The sequence below is a fragment of the Bemisia tabaci genome, chromosome 6 (assembly GCF_918797505.1).
Source record: "Bemisia tabaci chromosome 6, PGI_BMITA_v3".
In the NCBI taxonomy this organism is placed as follows: Eukaryota; Metazoa; Arthropoda; class Insecta; order Hemiptera; family Aleyrodidae; genus Bemisia; species Bemisia tabaci.
The window spans coordinates 33,738,002-33,755,108 of NC_092798.1; the positions used below are offsets into that span (position 1 = coordinate 33,738,002).

General features: G+C 41.5%; 1 protein-coding gene across 5 annotated transcripts in view; it reads right to left on the reverse strand.

The window, feature by feature from the left end:
* Window positions 1–12,763, reverse strand: part of Pkn (serine/threonine-protein kinase N) — a 111,450-nt gene extending 98,687 nt beyond the window's left edge. Inside the window, exons 1-2 of one of the 5 annotated variants that reach the window (XM_072302006.1) lie at window positions 4,555–4,824; window positions 101–289 (exon numbers count right to left, since the gene is read on the reverse strand). In XM_072302006.1, the coding sequence (XP_072158107.1) occupies window positions 101–181 (81 nt within the window). In that variant the 5' untranslated portion in view covers window positions 182–289; window positions 4,555–4,824. Of the gene's footprint in view, window positions 1–100; window positions 290–2,647; window positions 2,994–4,554; window positions 4,825–12,498 lie in introns of those variants that run through there. The other 4 variants (XM_072302008.1, XM_072302009.1, XM_072302007.1 and 1 more) reach the window with 4 other exon arrangements.
* Between the last annotated feature and the right edge of the window lie 4,344 nt (window positions 12,764–17,107).

A 17,107-nucleotide genomic window follows, 5' to 3' on the forward strand; every position in this document is an offset into this window, starting at 1 on the left:
GGAAATTCCGGGCTTGTAGACACCCTATTACAGGTCCTGGTCACCAAATTGTTTAATATAACCGCGTCCAGAGGTGCGGGGATCTCTTGAGAAAACTTACCACGAAGTAGAGGGACTTGAGCTTGCTGTGCTTGACTTTATCGTAGATGATCATGGTCACGTTCACAGTGTTCACATTCATAGTTGAGCCTCGGCATCGGGCACGGCGCAGGCCGATCGGCCGTCACTTAATTAATCCTGGAGCCTTCGGGCCACTTTGCCGCATTGCACGGGTCCCCGGCTTGAATCACTGGAAAATCATTCGGTTAACGACGCGGAACGGCAACAGCGCTTCGCACAATTTCCCGCGCTCCAACCTCATTCGCGTTTCGAAACCGAGCTTTCCCGCCGCGCAGCAGAGCAACGCTGCCGATGTGCATCAGCAGGCTGATCCTTGAAATTGATAGACAAAGTGATAGACAGGTAAGACGAAGGAGAAAATCTAGCGACCTCACACTGAAAAAAAATTCTCGGCGTTCTTACCAAGGTCCGTTGGTACCTTTACCATCTCACTTTTTTTTAACAATTATTGGTAATTTTACCAAGACAGACTGGTAAGCTTACCTAAAAACCGGTATTTTTACTGTTTTTTTTAGGTAAGAATACCACTTTTATTGGTAATCAATGCCCGGTACCTTTGCCATTTTATCTCGGTAATTCTACCACAGTCGATAAAAAATATTGGCGTCTTTACCGCGGTCCAGTAAAATTACCGAGAAAGTCGATAATTTTACCGAGATATCTTGGTAAGATTACCAATTCCATAAATGGTAATTTTACCAAGAAAAAACTGAGATCAAATAGAACCCTGAATTCTTGGTAATTTTACCCTTTTCTTAGTAAATACACCGAGATTGTTTTTTTCCAGTGCATTGGTGAAAGAGGGTGGTCGCAATGGAAGAATCAGGTAAGTAATAGAATAACTAACGGCAACCCACCAGAGATCAGTCCATCGTTTACCCCTTAGTCTATAACAACCATCCGTCTCAACCAATAGGATCGCTTCACTCTCCCTCTGTCTTCCTTGTCTATCACTTCGTCTATCAATTCCAAGAATTAGTCCTCTTTGCGGGGTGATTCAGGGTTGGAATCGAGGCTCTTGTGTATAAGACGCCCACCCAGGGAAAAATCAGCCTCCCACCAAAAATATTGAGAAACTCTCTGTTCTTCGTGAATTTCGGCAACGGCTACGGAACAAATTTCATGAAAAAAGCTTAACACTATACACTAATAACACGCCTATACTTTTTTGGGCTGAAACTCAACATGGCCTCAAACATATCGGAATCTTACGTGAAAAGGGGATTCGAGGGGTCTAAAGGGAAAAAACCACTTTTTCTACCCTGAGAGATTGAAGACCCCTCTGAAATCCCCCATTCACGGGAGACGTCAAAATTTATAAGACTACGGATGAGTTGAGCGAAAATAATTAGGGAGATAGTTACTTTTCATGATTGTTGGTGCGTCACTGTCATCGAAATTAAGAGAAAAAAAACGATAAAATTTCCAAAAAAACAAAAGGGCACCCCTAAAAATGAGAGGAATTAAAACTCTGACTGGAGATACCTTTGAGGTGAAAAATTACGGCGGAAAAACGTTAAATATTGATCCCTAGAACATAGCCCTTCGGATTGTTCGTTAAGTAATAGGATACCCTGGTTGTCTCTGTCTATATGTGGCTTTCAGCCTTCGGGATATTGACCGCTGGTCGCCGAATGAGTATTCCGACCCAATCCTGAATCACCGTGTGTAACAGAATGGACCCCTCGACAATGTGGGATTTTCAGCATTATGATACTTACAAGTATGTTTTCTTATCAAAACTTCACGTACATAGAACACGATTTGTGAAAGGAAAATTATTGTAAGTAACTCCGGACTAAGATATGAACGTTTTTTTCCGTGCATGAAATCACAAAAACCATTATCCAAGTGACTTCAATCGCTCACTGAACGTTCCGATTACAATCTCTGCTGTATAAACCTGCAACGACCTTAATCCCGGAGCTTCGGCTCAGCTGTTGCCCGTTACTCTTACTCTAAACAGCACAGGTCGAGGTAGAAACATCTCGATTGAAAGCCTCGTCAAAACCGTTATTCCGTGATTCGATCCACGTAGTCCCTGGTTTTCCTTTGAGCGGGGGATTCAATTTGTTCGTGGTCAATGCTGAATCAAAACGAAATTATCACGGTTGGGAGTTACATTCAGTAATTTTCGTCGAGCGATTCGTGTTCTACGTGAAATTTTCAAGCGGAAACATGTTTCAAAATGCTTAGAATCGTACTTTGTCTCATGGTCTATTCACATCGCAAAATTACAGACTTTCGCGCGGCTCGGCAGCGAGGTTCACGCCAGTGGCGATTCTGCAGGTTGGCAAGACCGTTTAAATCCATTGAAAATATCGATTTTAGGTGAGTTAAGCTGCCTCACCAAGAATCGATTGTTTCACATGCATTTCAATGTAGGATACCCAGTATTGCCTACTTTCAATATCGCCACTGGTTCGCGCTTGGATGTCGAATTGGAATGAGAAAAGTACAGCGTTCCCATTCTAGCTCGAGTCGAAACGCGAGTTGGTCCGGAATAAATATTTAAATGAACACGCACTGCACTGGCTCCGTTAGACCACCGCTAGGAGTTGCTGTGTGCGATGCACAATGAAATTAATGTTATCCCGGGAATTGAATTGCTGGCTGCTAATTCGTTTCATTTGACGCGGAGATGGCGCGCGCGGGCAAACCGCGAAAGCTGAAGTGCGGACTGCGTGTGTCGGGTGCTCGCAAGTGGGCCACGCGGAGTTCAGCAGAGTCAGTTGCGCTTTCAGAATATTCACCTATACATGTAAATCGACTTGAGTTTGTTTAACTGAATTTCGTTAGCGTGAAAGATGACTGAGTAGTTATCGGCGGTGCACATAAACAAAAATGAAAACTCTTCGCTATAGCCGCTTGGATCCAGTCGATCCTTCACCCGATAATTGGATTGCATTTTGCAAAAAGGAATCACTAGCATTGCAATGATGCTAAGATTGTGCAACTTCATCTTTTGCAATAAAATTGCGGAAATCGCGAAAAACTATGAAATTTAGATATGTAATTTTTGTCTTAAATTTACAGTTTTTAGCGAGTAAAATAGAAACTATTAATGGATAATCGGGTTTTTCCTCCAAGACAAAAGAAGTTGCACAATCTTAGCAACATTGCAATACTAGTGGTTCCTTTTCGCAAAAATGCAATCCAATTAAGGGCCAAAGAAATGTAACATACAATTTTGGAAAAATCGAGTTATTTGCATTTTTGACATACTTGGGGGGTTTGCAGGGCAGCCACAAAATTTAGAAAATGAAATTCCCTGACGTTTCCCTGCTTTCCCTGACACATTTGGGTAAAATTCCTTGACGATTGCGGATATGCCAGATGCTTGAAAAGACTTGATTTGAGATAGTTTTCGAGCAAAATTTGTTGTTCAAAACGTCAAACCCATTCTGGAAAGGAAATGAAGGTCACTTGACAATTTTTCCCTGACATTTCCCGGGTTTCCCAGTATTTCCTGACTGCAGCAACCCTGGGTTTCACATGAGTGTAAAAAAAATGATTATGGTCAGCGCAGGCTTAGCGGGGGTGCAAGGGTGCTGTAGCACCCCAGGCCCCCTATGGCGGTTTTTTGCTCTGGATCCACTAGAGTTCTTCAAAGTCTAAAAGACGGATATAGAGAGGCCCTATGACTAGAATGTCGGGTGTCATTAGGCCGTTAATTTTAGAACTTGGGGTCCAGAGTGACCAGCATCCTGCAGGATCCCGGAGCGCTAGCCCGGTTCTGGTTATATCTGACACCTGCAGGCAGCAGAACTGTGAGCGCTTGTCGCATGGTTTTCCTCTGATTTTTTGATTCGGTGAAACTGTGGTTACGATTCTTCGGCCCTTAACTGTAGATATCGGGACAATATAGACACTGGGGGACTACTCAAGGGCTCGATAGGGCTATATCTCGGATCCAAGGGAGCTATAGCAAATTGAGTAAAATGACTTTAAAAAGTGCACTTATTAGTTTAAAACACCGTAAATTTGACTCAAATAACATCCAGAGTGTCCCAAACCACCCTTGCCAGTGTTTTCTCACGAGCACAAAGTCGGGGACGGCAGAGGCAGATCGCTTATATGTCTAATCATACACTGAAAAAAAAAGATTGGTAGAATTTACCATTCCTTCACGCTGTATTTCACACAGCCTCAATTTAGAGTCAATTCTACCAGAAGAAAGGTAAACGTTCTATATGTATACTGGTACAGGTAACCATTCCTCTGGCAGAATCGACTTGAAGGTTGGTAGAATTTACCATTCCTTCGCGCTGTGTGAAATACAGCGTGAAGGAATAGTAAATTCTACCAATCCTTGCTTTCAGTGTATTTATTACTCCACTTCAAAACAGATTCCTTCCCACGCACTCTCTAACCGAGAACATGCTTCGCAATGTGCGTACATCTCGTTCACACGTGAAAAAATCAATCGGATACCGAGAATTCAGTAAGGGCCGGCGTAGAATTATTCCCTCAACCTGCAACTCTTTCAATAGGGCGGAGAACCTGGATTTTCCCTCTCGAAAAATGCAACAAAATTAAAATATATTCCACACGAACCATCCGCGCACTTCAAGCACAGACAATCCGACGAGCGGCAAGGGCGGCCGCGACGGCACTCCAAGCGCTCGCCGCGCGAAAATCCGAAAACCTCGCGATTTCCTCGCGGGCGCTACCGAAAATCGCGGATCCGCGCATCACCTGGGAGTGGAAAAGGGGGGGGGGGGGCGCCGGGCACTCGGACCGAACGCGTCTCGCGAGATGAAGGCGCACAACTGTCATCTGAAACTGAAATCCGTGAACGGAGCCGATAGCTCTGTCTCCTTTCGCCGATTCCCCCTCCTCCCCCCCCCCCAACGTGGTGCTCCCCCCCCCCCCCCCCCCTCGGGCGAGAACCGGTAGTAAAAAGCTTTCAAACGCGGCCGGCAGTAGAGAGTGAGAGTGAGACGGAGCGAGAGGCGGAGAGGGGGGAAGGGTGAGTGGGCTAACGAGCTAATAAGCTCTGTCCGCGTTCGGCGCGGAGAAACCTGAAGGGACAGCCGCGGGGTCCTGCACTTGCGAATGACGAGAGGACCCCTCGCCGTGCAGTGGTGCGAATTTAAGCAATCTGATAGTTGTTTCTTAACCAGAATTTTACGTAAAACACGATTCTTACAACGAAAATAACTGAAACATACTTTTAACGAAGATATGAACGTTTTTTATTACACATTGGTTACGAGGAATTTGAACTACACGCTCACAAGAAACTCAAAGCTCTACGTGAGTCAAATCGCGCACTACAACGGTTTCAGCAAGCTTCTCAATCGAGCAATGTTCATTTCCCACCATGTGTTGTTCAAACTATAAGCAATTTGCTATAGCTGAGCCAAAGCGTCAAGATCGAGGTTGCCAGATTTTTATATCGCAGACTGTCGTGATAACGTTTGGCGCTCGATGTGAATCACGTAGAGCATTGAGTTTTCATGAGCGGATGGTTTGAATTCACGGATTAAGAACCGTTAAATATCTTCGCAAGGTATTGATTTCGGTAATTTTCGTTGAGCGCATCGTGTTCTACGTAAAATTTTGGTTTAGAAACATGTATCGGAATGCTGAAATTCGTACCTTGTCTAGTGGTCCATTGCGATACATCGATTGTTATGCCATTTAAACCTATGGTAAGGAATCGATTATTAAGGTGTTCGCTGCGAACACCCTGTTTATCGATCCTTTCCCATAGGTTTAAACGGCCGATCAATCGATATATCGCAAAGCACGCCACGCCACTGCTCGCCGTGGACACTTCAAGCGGATGCGTCCTCGGACACACTAAGCTCGTTAGACTGATTTGGTGACTACGTCATTCGATATGATATCAGGGGATCCACTGAAACAGGCTAGCCAAAAATCAGTACTTTTTCAGTGCGTTCCCAAGAAATTCAGTACCCGTTCAATAGAAAAATCCAGTCCTTTTTAAGTACCTCCGATTGGCGAAATTCGAAAAATTTCAAAAATTTGAATTTCTCGCTCGAATTACGTCAAGAGTGACAAAAAATTCCGGACCTTCTTGCGGAATTTCCGCACTTTTTCAGTGCTTCCGGACCGGCCTTAAAAAATCAGTACTTTTTCTTGACTTTCCGGAAATTCCGGACTTGTAGACACCCTGAATATCGAACTCTTGGTTCAAACCAAAACAAACTGGCATACCCTCATGTACGAATTCTTCATAAGTTAATTAAGTTAATTTACTCAGATTTGGTCGTTGACCGGTCATAAATCGATTAAAGACTCATTAAACACGAGAAATTCCGGTTGTAAGAAACCCTTGGACGCATTTACCACCATGGCGTAAGGGGCGCGAATCAGAAACAAGATTCCGTGTTTGTTTACATTTGAACACAGGATTCGATATTAAATCGAATTACGTATATACGTACCCGCACTAAATCCGTCTATTGGTGGCTAAAATTTTCGATTCATCGATGTTCGATAATGCGGTGAGAAAAAATCGTGATTCCAGTCCAATCTCCGAGTTGAAGTATTGGTCGTCTCAGCTCGTGGACAATTTTCTCAGCAATAAGTCGTGAATCAAAGCGTGATTTGTCGAACCCCGTAATTTCCGTTGTGAAAAACAAAAATGAAATGGAGGCATAGGAAGATATCGCCCACTTTATTCTTTAAGGGTGCAACTTTGGCTGCGCTACTCATTTGATGGCTATGATTTTCTGTGGATCGATATTCGGATGGTCCAATGTAAACAAAGAGATGATCGAGAAAAAAACACGATAAGATACATGGCCCGAACAAGGTGGGTCCACACAATTTCAGTGGGGAAACAAGGCCAAAAACTTCAAAAATTGCAATTAGCGTCAGACCTCTTCGGAGCTCTAATGAGTACCATCACGTGTTTAGCCCCATCCAACTTTTCTACTCTACGTTAAAGTCTCTGAGTCAAACGAAAAGATTTGACGCTTTCCTCAATTTTATCGATATGAAATTTTGACAACTTGGAAGTCAAAATAGGTGAATCACGCATTTCGCCCTGTCCAACTTTTCTTCTCTAGTCTTGCTCTCGCCTCGCGAATAGCGCCAAGTTCCAAAATACGGAAAAAATTAGGAGGACAGCATTTCGAGAGCTACATCTGCTCTCAATACAATCGTTAGTGCATCGTAAAACGCAGGTTTTTTTTTTTTTTTTTTTTTTTTTTTTTAATTTACCTTTGAATCAATTCAACACAATAGTAACAGAAACGCGTAAAACTCGTCAATTCGAGTATCAAACTTATTGGGAAGCATAAGCAGAAAAATAGAAAAAAAGTCATCACATTTTAATTTGGACGTATTTCTATTAAACGGAACTAAGCACCATAGGGGGAGGAAGGGAGAGAGGAGCTTGAATTGGCGGGTGTTGCGGAACGCGATGTTCGTTCCGTCCTATACTCGCAATACTTCTCCCTGGCGCTTAGGTCCGTTTGACAGAGCGCGCTATTCGGATTCCTCGAAAAGAACTCAATTTGGCGCTTAATTCCGTTTAACAGGGAACGTCCAATTGAAGGGAAATTCGGCGGAAAGGCGACCGGAAAAATGTGGAAAGTCGGCGGCCAGGCGCATGAAAGTACCGAGATCGACGGGCGCTGCACCTACTCGTGCAGCAGTGCCTTCGGCGAAATAATCGTCAATGGTTCGCGATCCGCGGGTTCACACGTCACTTCCGTTCCCGCGGTTAATTAGGAGCATTTCACCATCCGCGTTTTCTCGCCACTGAGAATTCTGCGGGCTGATCGTTGAAGTTGATAGACAAAGCTGTAGACAAAGAAGACAAAAGGGACACGGTGAGATCCTATCGGTGGAAGCGAGTTGTTGCAATGGGCAAAGGAGGTAGACCAAAGACTAACTAACGGTAACCCACCAGAGACCCTATAGTTAGCCCATCATTCACCCCGTAGCCACCCATTTCAACCGATAGAATCGCTCCATACTTCGTATATCTTCCTTGTCTATTGCTTTGTCTATAAATTTCAATTATCAGCCCGCAGAGGGAAAAATTGGGAACTCACCGAGGAAAAGTAGTCGTCGAAATCGGCCGCTCCATTTCCTGAGCCGACCTCCCCCACGGATGCAATGGCGATTTTGGAAGTTTGCAACACTGTTATTCCTCAATTTAAATCCATTAAAAATATCGATCGAGCGGTGAGGAGAGCTACCTCACCAAGAATCGACTGTTTTACACACATTTAAATGGAGGAACGAGAGTGTTGCCAAATTTCAAGGATCCACTGCGCGGATGGAAATGGACCACTGGCCAGGGAAAGAATTAAAGGTGGCACTTTCGAGAGAATGATTCGGCAGGTAGTCGGACGACTTGTATACCAGAAGACAAGATACAGATTTAAACATTCTGATACTGATTCCATTACCAAAATTTTACGCAGAAAACGATTCGTGGGATGCCCATTACTGAGAACTCCTTACTAAGATATTAACGTTTTTATTTGACATTGGTTGCAAGAAATTTGAATACTCCGCTCACAAGAAAAACAATTGTCTACTTGAATCAAATCACGTACCCCATCGGTTTTGGTAACCTTCTTTGTTAAGAGTGATAACAACATGCAATAGCTGAGTCGGAGCGCCGAAAAAACACGCGCGTCGCTCAAGTCAGGAGAAAGAAACATACTTAACGACGATGTAAGTCCGCAACCACGTATCTCGGTTTGCGACGTCGCAGACTTCCTGTCATACTATATTTTTTAAATGGAAAACTATTCATCGGCAATTCTTACAAACTGCAGTGATTTTTCTTCTCTGTGCCAAGAATATTCTGCGAAAATTTCAAGGAATGACGTCAATTTGTCCTCCTTTAAAATAATAAAATGGGAGCGGAGATTTTCAAACACCGCAAACTAGATACGGGGTTGCGGACCTAAGCCGTCGTTAAGTTTCAAATACCTAAATAAGGTAACTTCTATTACACAACCACCTTGTACACGTTGAGTAAGATATATCTATATGCAGATGCCAAAACAATGTAAGGCTTGACTCCGATTATTTTCAGTTGAGGCTCTAAATATAATGTAAGGCTTTACACGGAGAAAACAATGTCAGAATGCTTTGACTAGTACCTAGTCCTTGTCTACTGGTCCTTTGATGAATTTTGAATTTATTTCCTTCCAAAACATCCGCAAAATTTCCGGGCAAAACATTACGCAGTACAGGGTGTCAAGCAATTTTCAAAAAAAAAAAAAGATTCTCTGACACTTCTCTGACAGGAAAAGCGTTTTTGTTGTTTTTTTTTTTTTTAAAACAAAAAAAATTCAAAATTCCCTGACCGAGGGAAAAACATTTCCCTGATATTACTCTGATAAAAAGGAAAATTATACGTAATTTTTCGACACAGTTGAAGCGTTGAACTAAAAAGATGCAAGGAAGAACTTTTTCGTGTTTTCAGAATATAATGAAATAAATAGAGTGAAATACACGGTGCCTAAACTCATTTTCGAAAAATATAGATCATTCGATTTCCCTCATACAAAATCGCTTGCAAAGTGAAATTCCCTGACATGCTGAATTTTTGCGGCTTTCCTAACGTTTCCCTGACAAAAAAAAAAAAAAAAAAAAAAAAATTCCTGACATTACCTTGATCCCTCGGTCGCTTCACACCCTGCAGTAGTGTGTTAGGTATTAATACAAAAAATTTGACCAAGAAACATTTTGAATTAACTTCAGTACTTGGTATACGTCTCGAGTGAGTACAGCACATAGGTTTCCTTTTTGATTTGCGTCATTTACTCGTTGCGTACCTACTTTTAAAGCGATTGCAAAGTGTTTCTTGGCGAAATTTTGTAAAAAAAATACCTGACGTACTGCAGCGTGGTGAGGTACTTGGAAATTCTATAGAAATGTCCTAGAATCTAGTAATTATCAGTTCATTGACTGTCAGCTCATTCTTCAAGGAGCTGAAGCATCAATCTTGAGCAAGGTGGGGTATAATTTAAGGGTGCAATTTGAGGATACTTACAGTTGATGTTCTATGAGTCAAAAATCAACACAGTCTTCGTCGGATGGGGGGGGGGGGGGATATGAGTCTTCATTATTTTAATTACCTAGCGACTCAAATGATTAGTCGGAATTTCCAGTTTTTGACTAACGATGAAGCACATGAGAGGCTTCGAGGACAAGGCGCATAAGTGTAGTTTTTACTATTTTGAGAAATACTTGTATGAAGTTTCGAAATTACATGGATCCTTTTGGCGGGAAGACAGTCCAAACTTAATTTCTGATGCTCAAAAATTTAAGTTTGGGAGCGAATTTTCCAGGGAATTTGCATTGAGACTAAGTTTACTTGAGATCATTAATACCTCAATTTTTCCAAAAACTGCACTTGTGCGCCTTCTCCTTCAAGCTCCTCATTTGACGCTGAGCCACTGTTCAATCTTGAAGGAGTAGAAAAGAGCATGTTTCACAGTGCATTTTGAAGACACTTCTACTAAGGGAAGACCATTACAGTGATTGGTTTTTGGAATTTTTTTCACAAATAATTAGTGCAAAGAGCAAGGAGTATTTCCATGAAACTTCGTCTTCAACAAGAATCTAAAGTTTTTGGGTTCGCATTAGAGGTCTATTTGAAATTTTGAGCAACAATCAATTTCCTTGCATTCCTGAACCCAACCTAATATACCTCAACATATTCCTAACTTCAATAATGCAAATTAGACACGATCTAAATAGGTTGTAGGAACTGTAGAAGACAGTGTGCCAATAAAAAAAACAATCTTTATTGGTGCTAACTACATTGTCAAAGTGAACTACTTTACTTCATACTACTTTATGAAGCTTTTCACCCCATACCAATCGTCCGATAATGTCCCAAATCATTTGAATTCTATTCCGAATATGCTGCAAGTTAACATTTGAATTAGCGACAAGCCTACCAAATACTCAAGAGTTTCCTTACGTGGTTTGGACTGGTTGATAACTTCTAGTGAGCAGAGGACATTCGAAGTATCCCAGACGTTTACTTTGACAATAAGGCCACTATCAATGAGACTGAATCAATACCAATTGAGTATCCAATACCTGTATGTTATTTGAGACATTTACTGATGTTAGGCCTTGTCTGGAGCGACTAACTTAGAATCTCAAGATGATGACGACCTTAGCTGAAGCCCTTTCTAAACATTCAAAATGATAAAACATAGGTAAAGAACATTTGCTTTTATGATGGATTTATTACGCTTTACTTCTTTTCAAGAAAACATCAATTTGAACCAAATTTAACACTTGAGTAAGGAGAGGGTATACCTAGAGGAAAACTACGTGGCGAGTGATGGTGTTTTTTTAAGGTTAGAAATCAGCAACCTTTGTCCAAGTAGAACACTGATCCCTCATAGTACAATGGGGGCTTTGCTTTGAATGTAAGCTCTACCGATACTTTCCCAATTAGATGGTCTCTGTAAAAACTTGTCAATTAAGTATCTTAGGTACAAGAGACTTTCCTTCTAAGATAAAGAAGGCTTGTGACTGGAGTTTATCACAACAAGGAAAACAAAGGCAACAGAAGGTAGCTCATGATAAAGCCTATTAAGTTGGAGTCATCAGCATAAGTTGGAAAGATTAGAACAGGCTGAAGTATACATATTTAATGACAAGTTGGTACCTAAATATTACACCAGGGTCTGCAGACCTAGTGGTTCGCCTTGAACTGACAATCTTAATTAAAACAATATCAGACAAGAGGAGATCCAACTAAGTAGCAAGTAATTCGATATCCGAGGTCACTGAAATAATGAAGTTGTGTCAAGAATAAGAGCACCGCGCCTTCGGTAAAGAGCACTAGAGCTTTCTGAAAAGAAAGCTGATGGCATGTAGGTTAATGGTATAACCACAAAGTGGTGTCTAGAGGTTAGGGACCACTCATATGATGTGAACATGAGCCCGTGAGCCCATTAAAACCAAGCTACACCCATGAAAAGATACTGCGTTGAAAATACTGGACAGCTTCGTATACAATTGAGATAGGGTGTACATCAATCGTACAGAGAAACTGTGAAAAACTTGAGAGCGAGCTATGTTTACAAATTCAAATGAGTACGGATCAGATGGAGATCTCTATCAATCATGAGACGGAATATTTCGAGGGAGAAGCATGAGATGTGTACTTGTAGTCTGAGGAGGTCAAAAGAAAACAGAGAGCAACAAGTTAATTGAGCAACCTTCTGAAAGTAATTATGATCCCACAGTGAATGGGTCGGTGTTTGGAGGAGGAAAGTTTGAGCCCTACAGAGGACAAAGAGGGCGCAAGTAGGACTAATTGATGGGTTGAGGAGACAAGTGTTCTTTAGGAAAATTATGATCATACAAAGTGCATGCAGCGGTAATGACAGGTGAAAAATATCTCACCTGGTAATAACTCGAATCCGCCATCTTGATGAGAATTCCACTCCGAGTACTTGAGGTTAACGCGAAGAATAATCCTTCCCTGTCAGAAAGCACATCAAAACAAAGGCACTGAACTTAAGGAATTAACTTAATCAATTATTGAGCAAACTGTTTACAAAACACAGAATAAAAACACAACAAAACAAACATCCCGAAAATTCGACGGGAACCGCAACCGTTCACGCGCAATCCGGCCAACTACTTCACTGTTAATTCTGATGACCAATGAAATGCGAGGAAAGATAGCTATTTTGGGCAAATCCTGTTATTTGAATTGTGATTGGTGAGTTCACACCAAGCTTTTCTGAGAAACGTCGAAAGCGCCACCGTCGCCTTTCAATCTTCGGTTCATTCAAGATGTGTCCAAAATCATTAAGACGCGCCGTGCTAGTGCTGCAACTAAACCTACGTTGATAACATGGGTGTAGCCATCGATAGATGATTGAAGGCGTTTAGCCTCTGTAATGATAGTGCTGATACATAAACATTTAGCGGATTATCTCAACGCGTTCATCCCCCTCTCGACGATTTGGGGGAGGAGGGTGGAGAATTCACAACATATCCTGGATAAATGGAGAAGTTGAAAAAACAAATTACAACCACTCCACCCGTCCAGCTGGTTTAAATATACCAACTGATTCTGTCGTTAATGTGTTTCCCACAATACATTTCCTTTCTCTTATTTAGCAGTTACGCTAATCTGTCATAGCGTGCAATGCCAATATACCTCCTCTTGATTGCATGATTGCCTTGAAAATATCGCCCGGCTATTTTGGAAGCAATAGCTCCAAAGAATATGGACCAAAAAAAAAGCTCATATTTGAGTGACTAGCAGGAAACCCGTGCTACGCACAGGAAAACCCCACCATCAGCAATCACTGTGATTAGTGATCAGTTACTAATTGTGTTTCTGAATTATTATCTACTATTTCAAAATTGGCGAGACGCACTGGTTTGATAAAAATGCAGAGATTAGTAGTATGCTGATTAAAGCTGCTATTTTGGTCTGTTCTGCAGTAAGCGCATGTGATAATTATAATAATCAAAAATACCCAATCAAAAGTTGGTTATTTTCATAAGGATTTGTTACTTTTGTCAGTTCAATGTTTAATTGAAGTTAGCATGGTGAGTTTCAGCCGCGAAAATTACGGGATTTAACCAGCGGTTTCGTCTAATTCTCAGAAATGGCGGGTTTGTCATCTACATCGCGGAGAAAACGTGATTTTTCCAGGGATTTTGTAAAACAAATTAGAAATTACACGATAATCACCACGATATCACTGCAAATACGTCGTGTTCCTAGCGAATTTCTAAGATTATTATAATTGCACGTTATTCACATCAATATCGTGGTATACACGCGAATTTCTGACTCAATTAAGACTACACAATGTGCGCATAAAACTCGTAAACATATGTTACTTGGGATGGGCGAAAACGTATGATTTTCCTTCAATTTTGTATGATACCACATACCCACTCCGGAGTTCAAATAGTTGCTCGTCTTATTTCTGCTCGTTTAAAGTGACGAATTGGAAGAATCCAAATTCAATTTCACGAGAACTATGAAATGTAACCATGTGGAATGGTTTCCTTATATAAGATTTAATGTTTTGAAATAAAAAAAGAAAAAAAAGAAAAAAAGGCATGTCGAAGCTATGTTCTAGTTTTGCTCCGCTGTCAGCACCGCGTCTGCAGGCGCAGTGTGACCGAGCCGTCATCACAGTACAAAACGCCTTCAATCTAGCAAGCGGCAATGTGGACATCCCCCGTGGAGTAATAGTTCTATCAAAAGCGCCTTCCACGATCGGAGTCAAATATTGATGAAATGCGCGCGAAAACCCCGTTTCTCCTCCGATTGCAACGTTGCACATCGTCTTTATGGTCCATTTTGGTTTATTTATTTTATTTTTGAAGCCAAACAACAGCTTCTCTTAAAATTTCCGAGAATTTGCCCAAATCATTTCCAAACAGAAGATAAAAAAAGTAACAAAAAATAACCCTAGGCGATGTGAAGACTAAATCACAACAATTTATTTACTTTCGGACTTGAGCAGTTAAATTTTCGCAAAAAAAAAAGAAAGAAAAAAAACAGAAAACGGAAGGCTCCGCGAAGCACATTTTTCACCAATCTTTTGCAAAAAAAAAAAAACGGAAGAAAACAAAAGGATCCGCGGAGCAAATATCTCATACTTTCGCAGAGGAGACCAGTGCCATAGAATAAAGAGTCTATGCCAATGCACAGACAGATTTTCCAGATTTTCACATCCCCGAGAGAGTAGCCCGGCAACGGATGCACGAGTCGGAGCTCGCAAAAATCATAGCGCGGCGTTTCCAACAGCGCTACGCCGAACTCGTTCCATCTTCCTCGCACTCGTTGGACGCCGAACTCCTTCCATCTTCCTCGCACCCGTTGCGCGTACCAGAAGAACACACGTAAAATTTATCAGCTGTCTTCCAGCGTGAGCCGCGGAACTTGCTCCATCTCACTCGCACTCTCTCTCGCACCCGTTGTCCTTACGGGAAAATCGACCCACGCGGACCGCGATATCCCGCGATCCGCCCGCCGGTTCGCGAAATCCTCCCTTATCCGGCGCCTCGGGGTAGAGAGGGATCCCAGTGCGGAATCTCAGGGTCACACGGCCTCCCGTTCACGAGATCCGCTGATACGTGAGTCAGTCAGTCAGTCAGTCAGTGAGTCAAACAACGTGAAGTCTGCTTTATTAGTATAGATTTCAATTCAATTCATATCCGCATTAATCCCACTTTTTTTCTTTCTTTTTTTTTAAGTTGTTTTAGGCTTTATAACCGGAGGAAACTGCGGCCTTGGAAGCAGTGTTCGAAACTCACCTTATAGTTTTCGGAGCCACGTGGTCCATAAAGTCCTAAAGTCGTGGTCCAAAAGTCAGACGCAAGATGTTTTCGTTACAGAATTAGCAGTTGTAACTTGTAACTTTCGAAAAATCACCAAAAAAGAAAAATTAGGATTTTTTTTTTTTTTTTTTTGGGGGGGGGGGGACTTTTTAGGGGCCCGCACGTTGGTGCAGAGCATTCATTTTTTAGGCGCCATATGACCGATTTTTAAAGCGCATTTGGCGCCTGTGAATTTCGAACACTGCTTGGAAGGTAATCTCACTTTATTAGGAGATAATGGGGGTAGGTTAGGTACGTAATGGACTTCATAACGAAGGATACTATAGGTTGTTTTACATGGCCGTAAATGGGAGGGAGGGGGAAGAGGTCAAAAAAGCCAAAAAATGTACTACATTAAATTGGTGTACAATCCCGGAGGAATTAAACAATGTTTTTTTTTCTCAGCTATTTCATCATGGTCTTCTCCTAAAGAAAGAATTGTCACATATTCCTCATTTGGTGCTTTTAAAATTTGAGCCATTAACACCTTAGAAGAGAGATCAAAAATGGCTAAAAACGGAACTACGTATCTATTGCGGTGTTTCAAAATTTCCGGTTTCAGTATATTTTTTCGAGGAGAAACGAGTCAAAATTCATAGCTTGAAATTTTCCTGAATATTCTTCTGATGGAGAGGAAAACTCGAGAAAGTTTTCGATGAATTAGGTAAACCAATTTTTCGAGGAAACCATGAAATTAGACAGGAAGTCTGTAACCGTCGCAAACGGAGGTACGCAGTTTCACACTTTAGTCTTAGAAGTGATATCAGGTGTTAAGCAGAGTATTGCACAGAACGCGTGAAGATCATTATCGAATCGGGGATAAAAACGCCTTCAATGTGGATGGTATACTTCCAGACGAAGAAAGGCCCTATAGTTGGTCTAAAACGTTTGCTGAAGTAAAACAAGACACGACACGTCTCAATTACGTAGATTAGGGCTGTCACTGGCAGATAAATCGCACAAACACTTAAAATATAAAAAAGATCTACGGAGACTGGAAAAATACATTTCAAAAAGACCCATGTATTCAGATGGAGGGGGATGGGGGAACATGGCTTTGCAAAGGTGGCCCAAGTAGCATTTTGCAACGAAAAAATTGCAATTTAAATGAAATAAAATTTCCAGATGATTTCAACTTTCTTGCAAGAAAATTGCAATTATTTTACAACATCTGACCCCCTCATTGTAAAAAAGTTGCAATTTTTTTTTTTTTGCAATGAAATTTCAATATTGACGACCTTTAAATTTCAACCCCTAAATTTTCCGGGGAAATTATAATAATTCGAACCCATGCTTACCTAATGTCCTACTACGTTTAGCAGCATAAAATACCGGACGCCCTTGAGTGGGCTTGAACCCGACCCGCGAATGTCATAGCGGAGCACTCTTCCACTGAGCTACAGGGAGCTGATGATGAGCTTGGTTGAAATCACGCCTGTTAAGGCTGTTATCGCATGCATTGCGTCAGTGCGTGGCTCAACATTCATCATAGATTTGATTAACGCCGTTTTTCTCAGGCTTCTTTCTTTTGCCTATTATTTATTTTTTTTCGTGTTATTTATTTTTTTCGTATTTTTTTTGTCTGATTTTTTTTTTCGATATCACGTAATAGGTACTCACACTAAATTAACACCGGTGTAAATTATACCACATACTA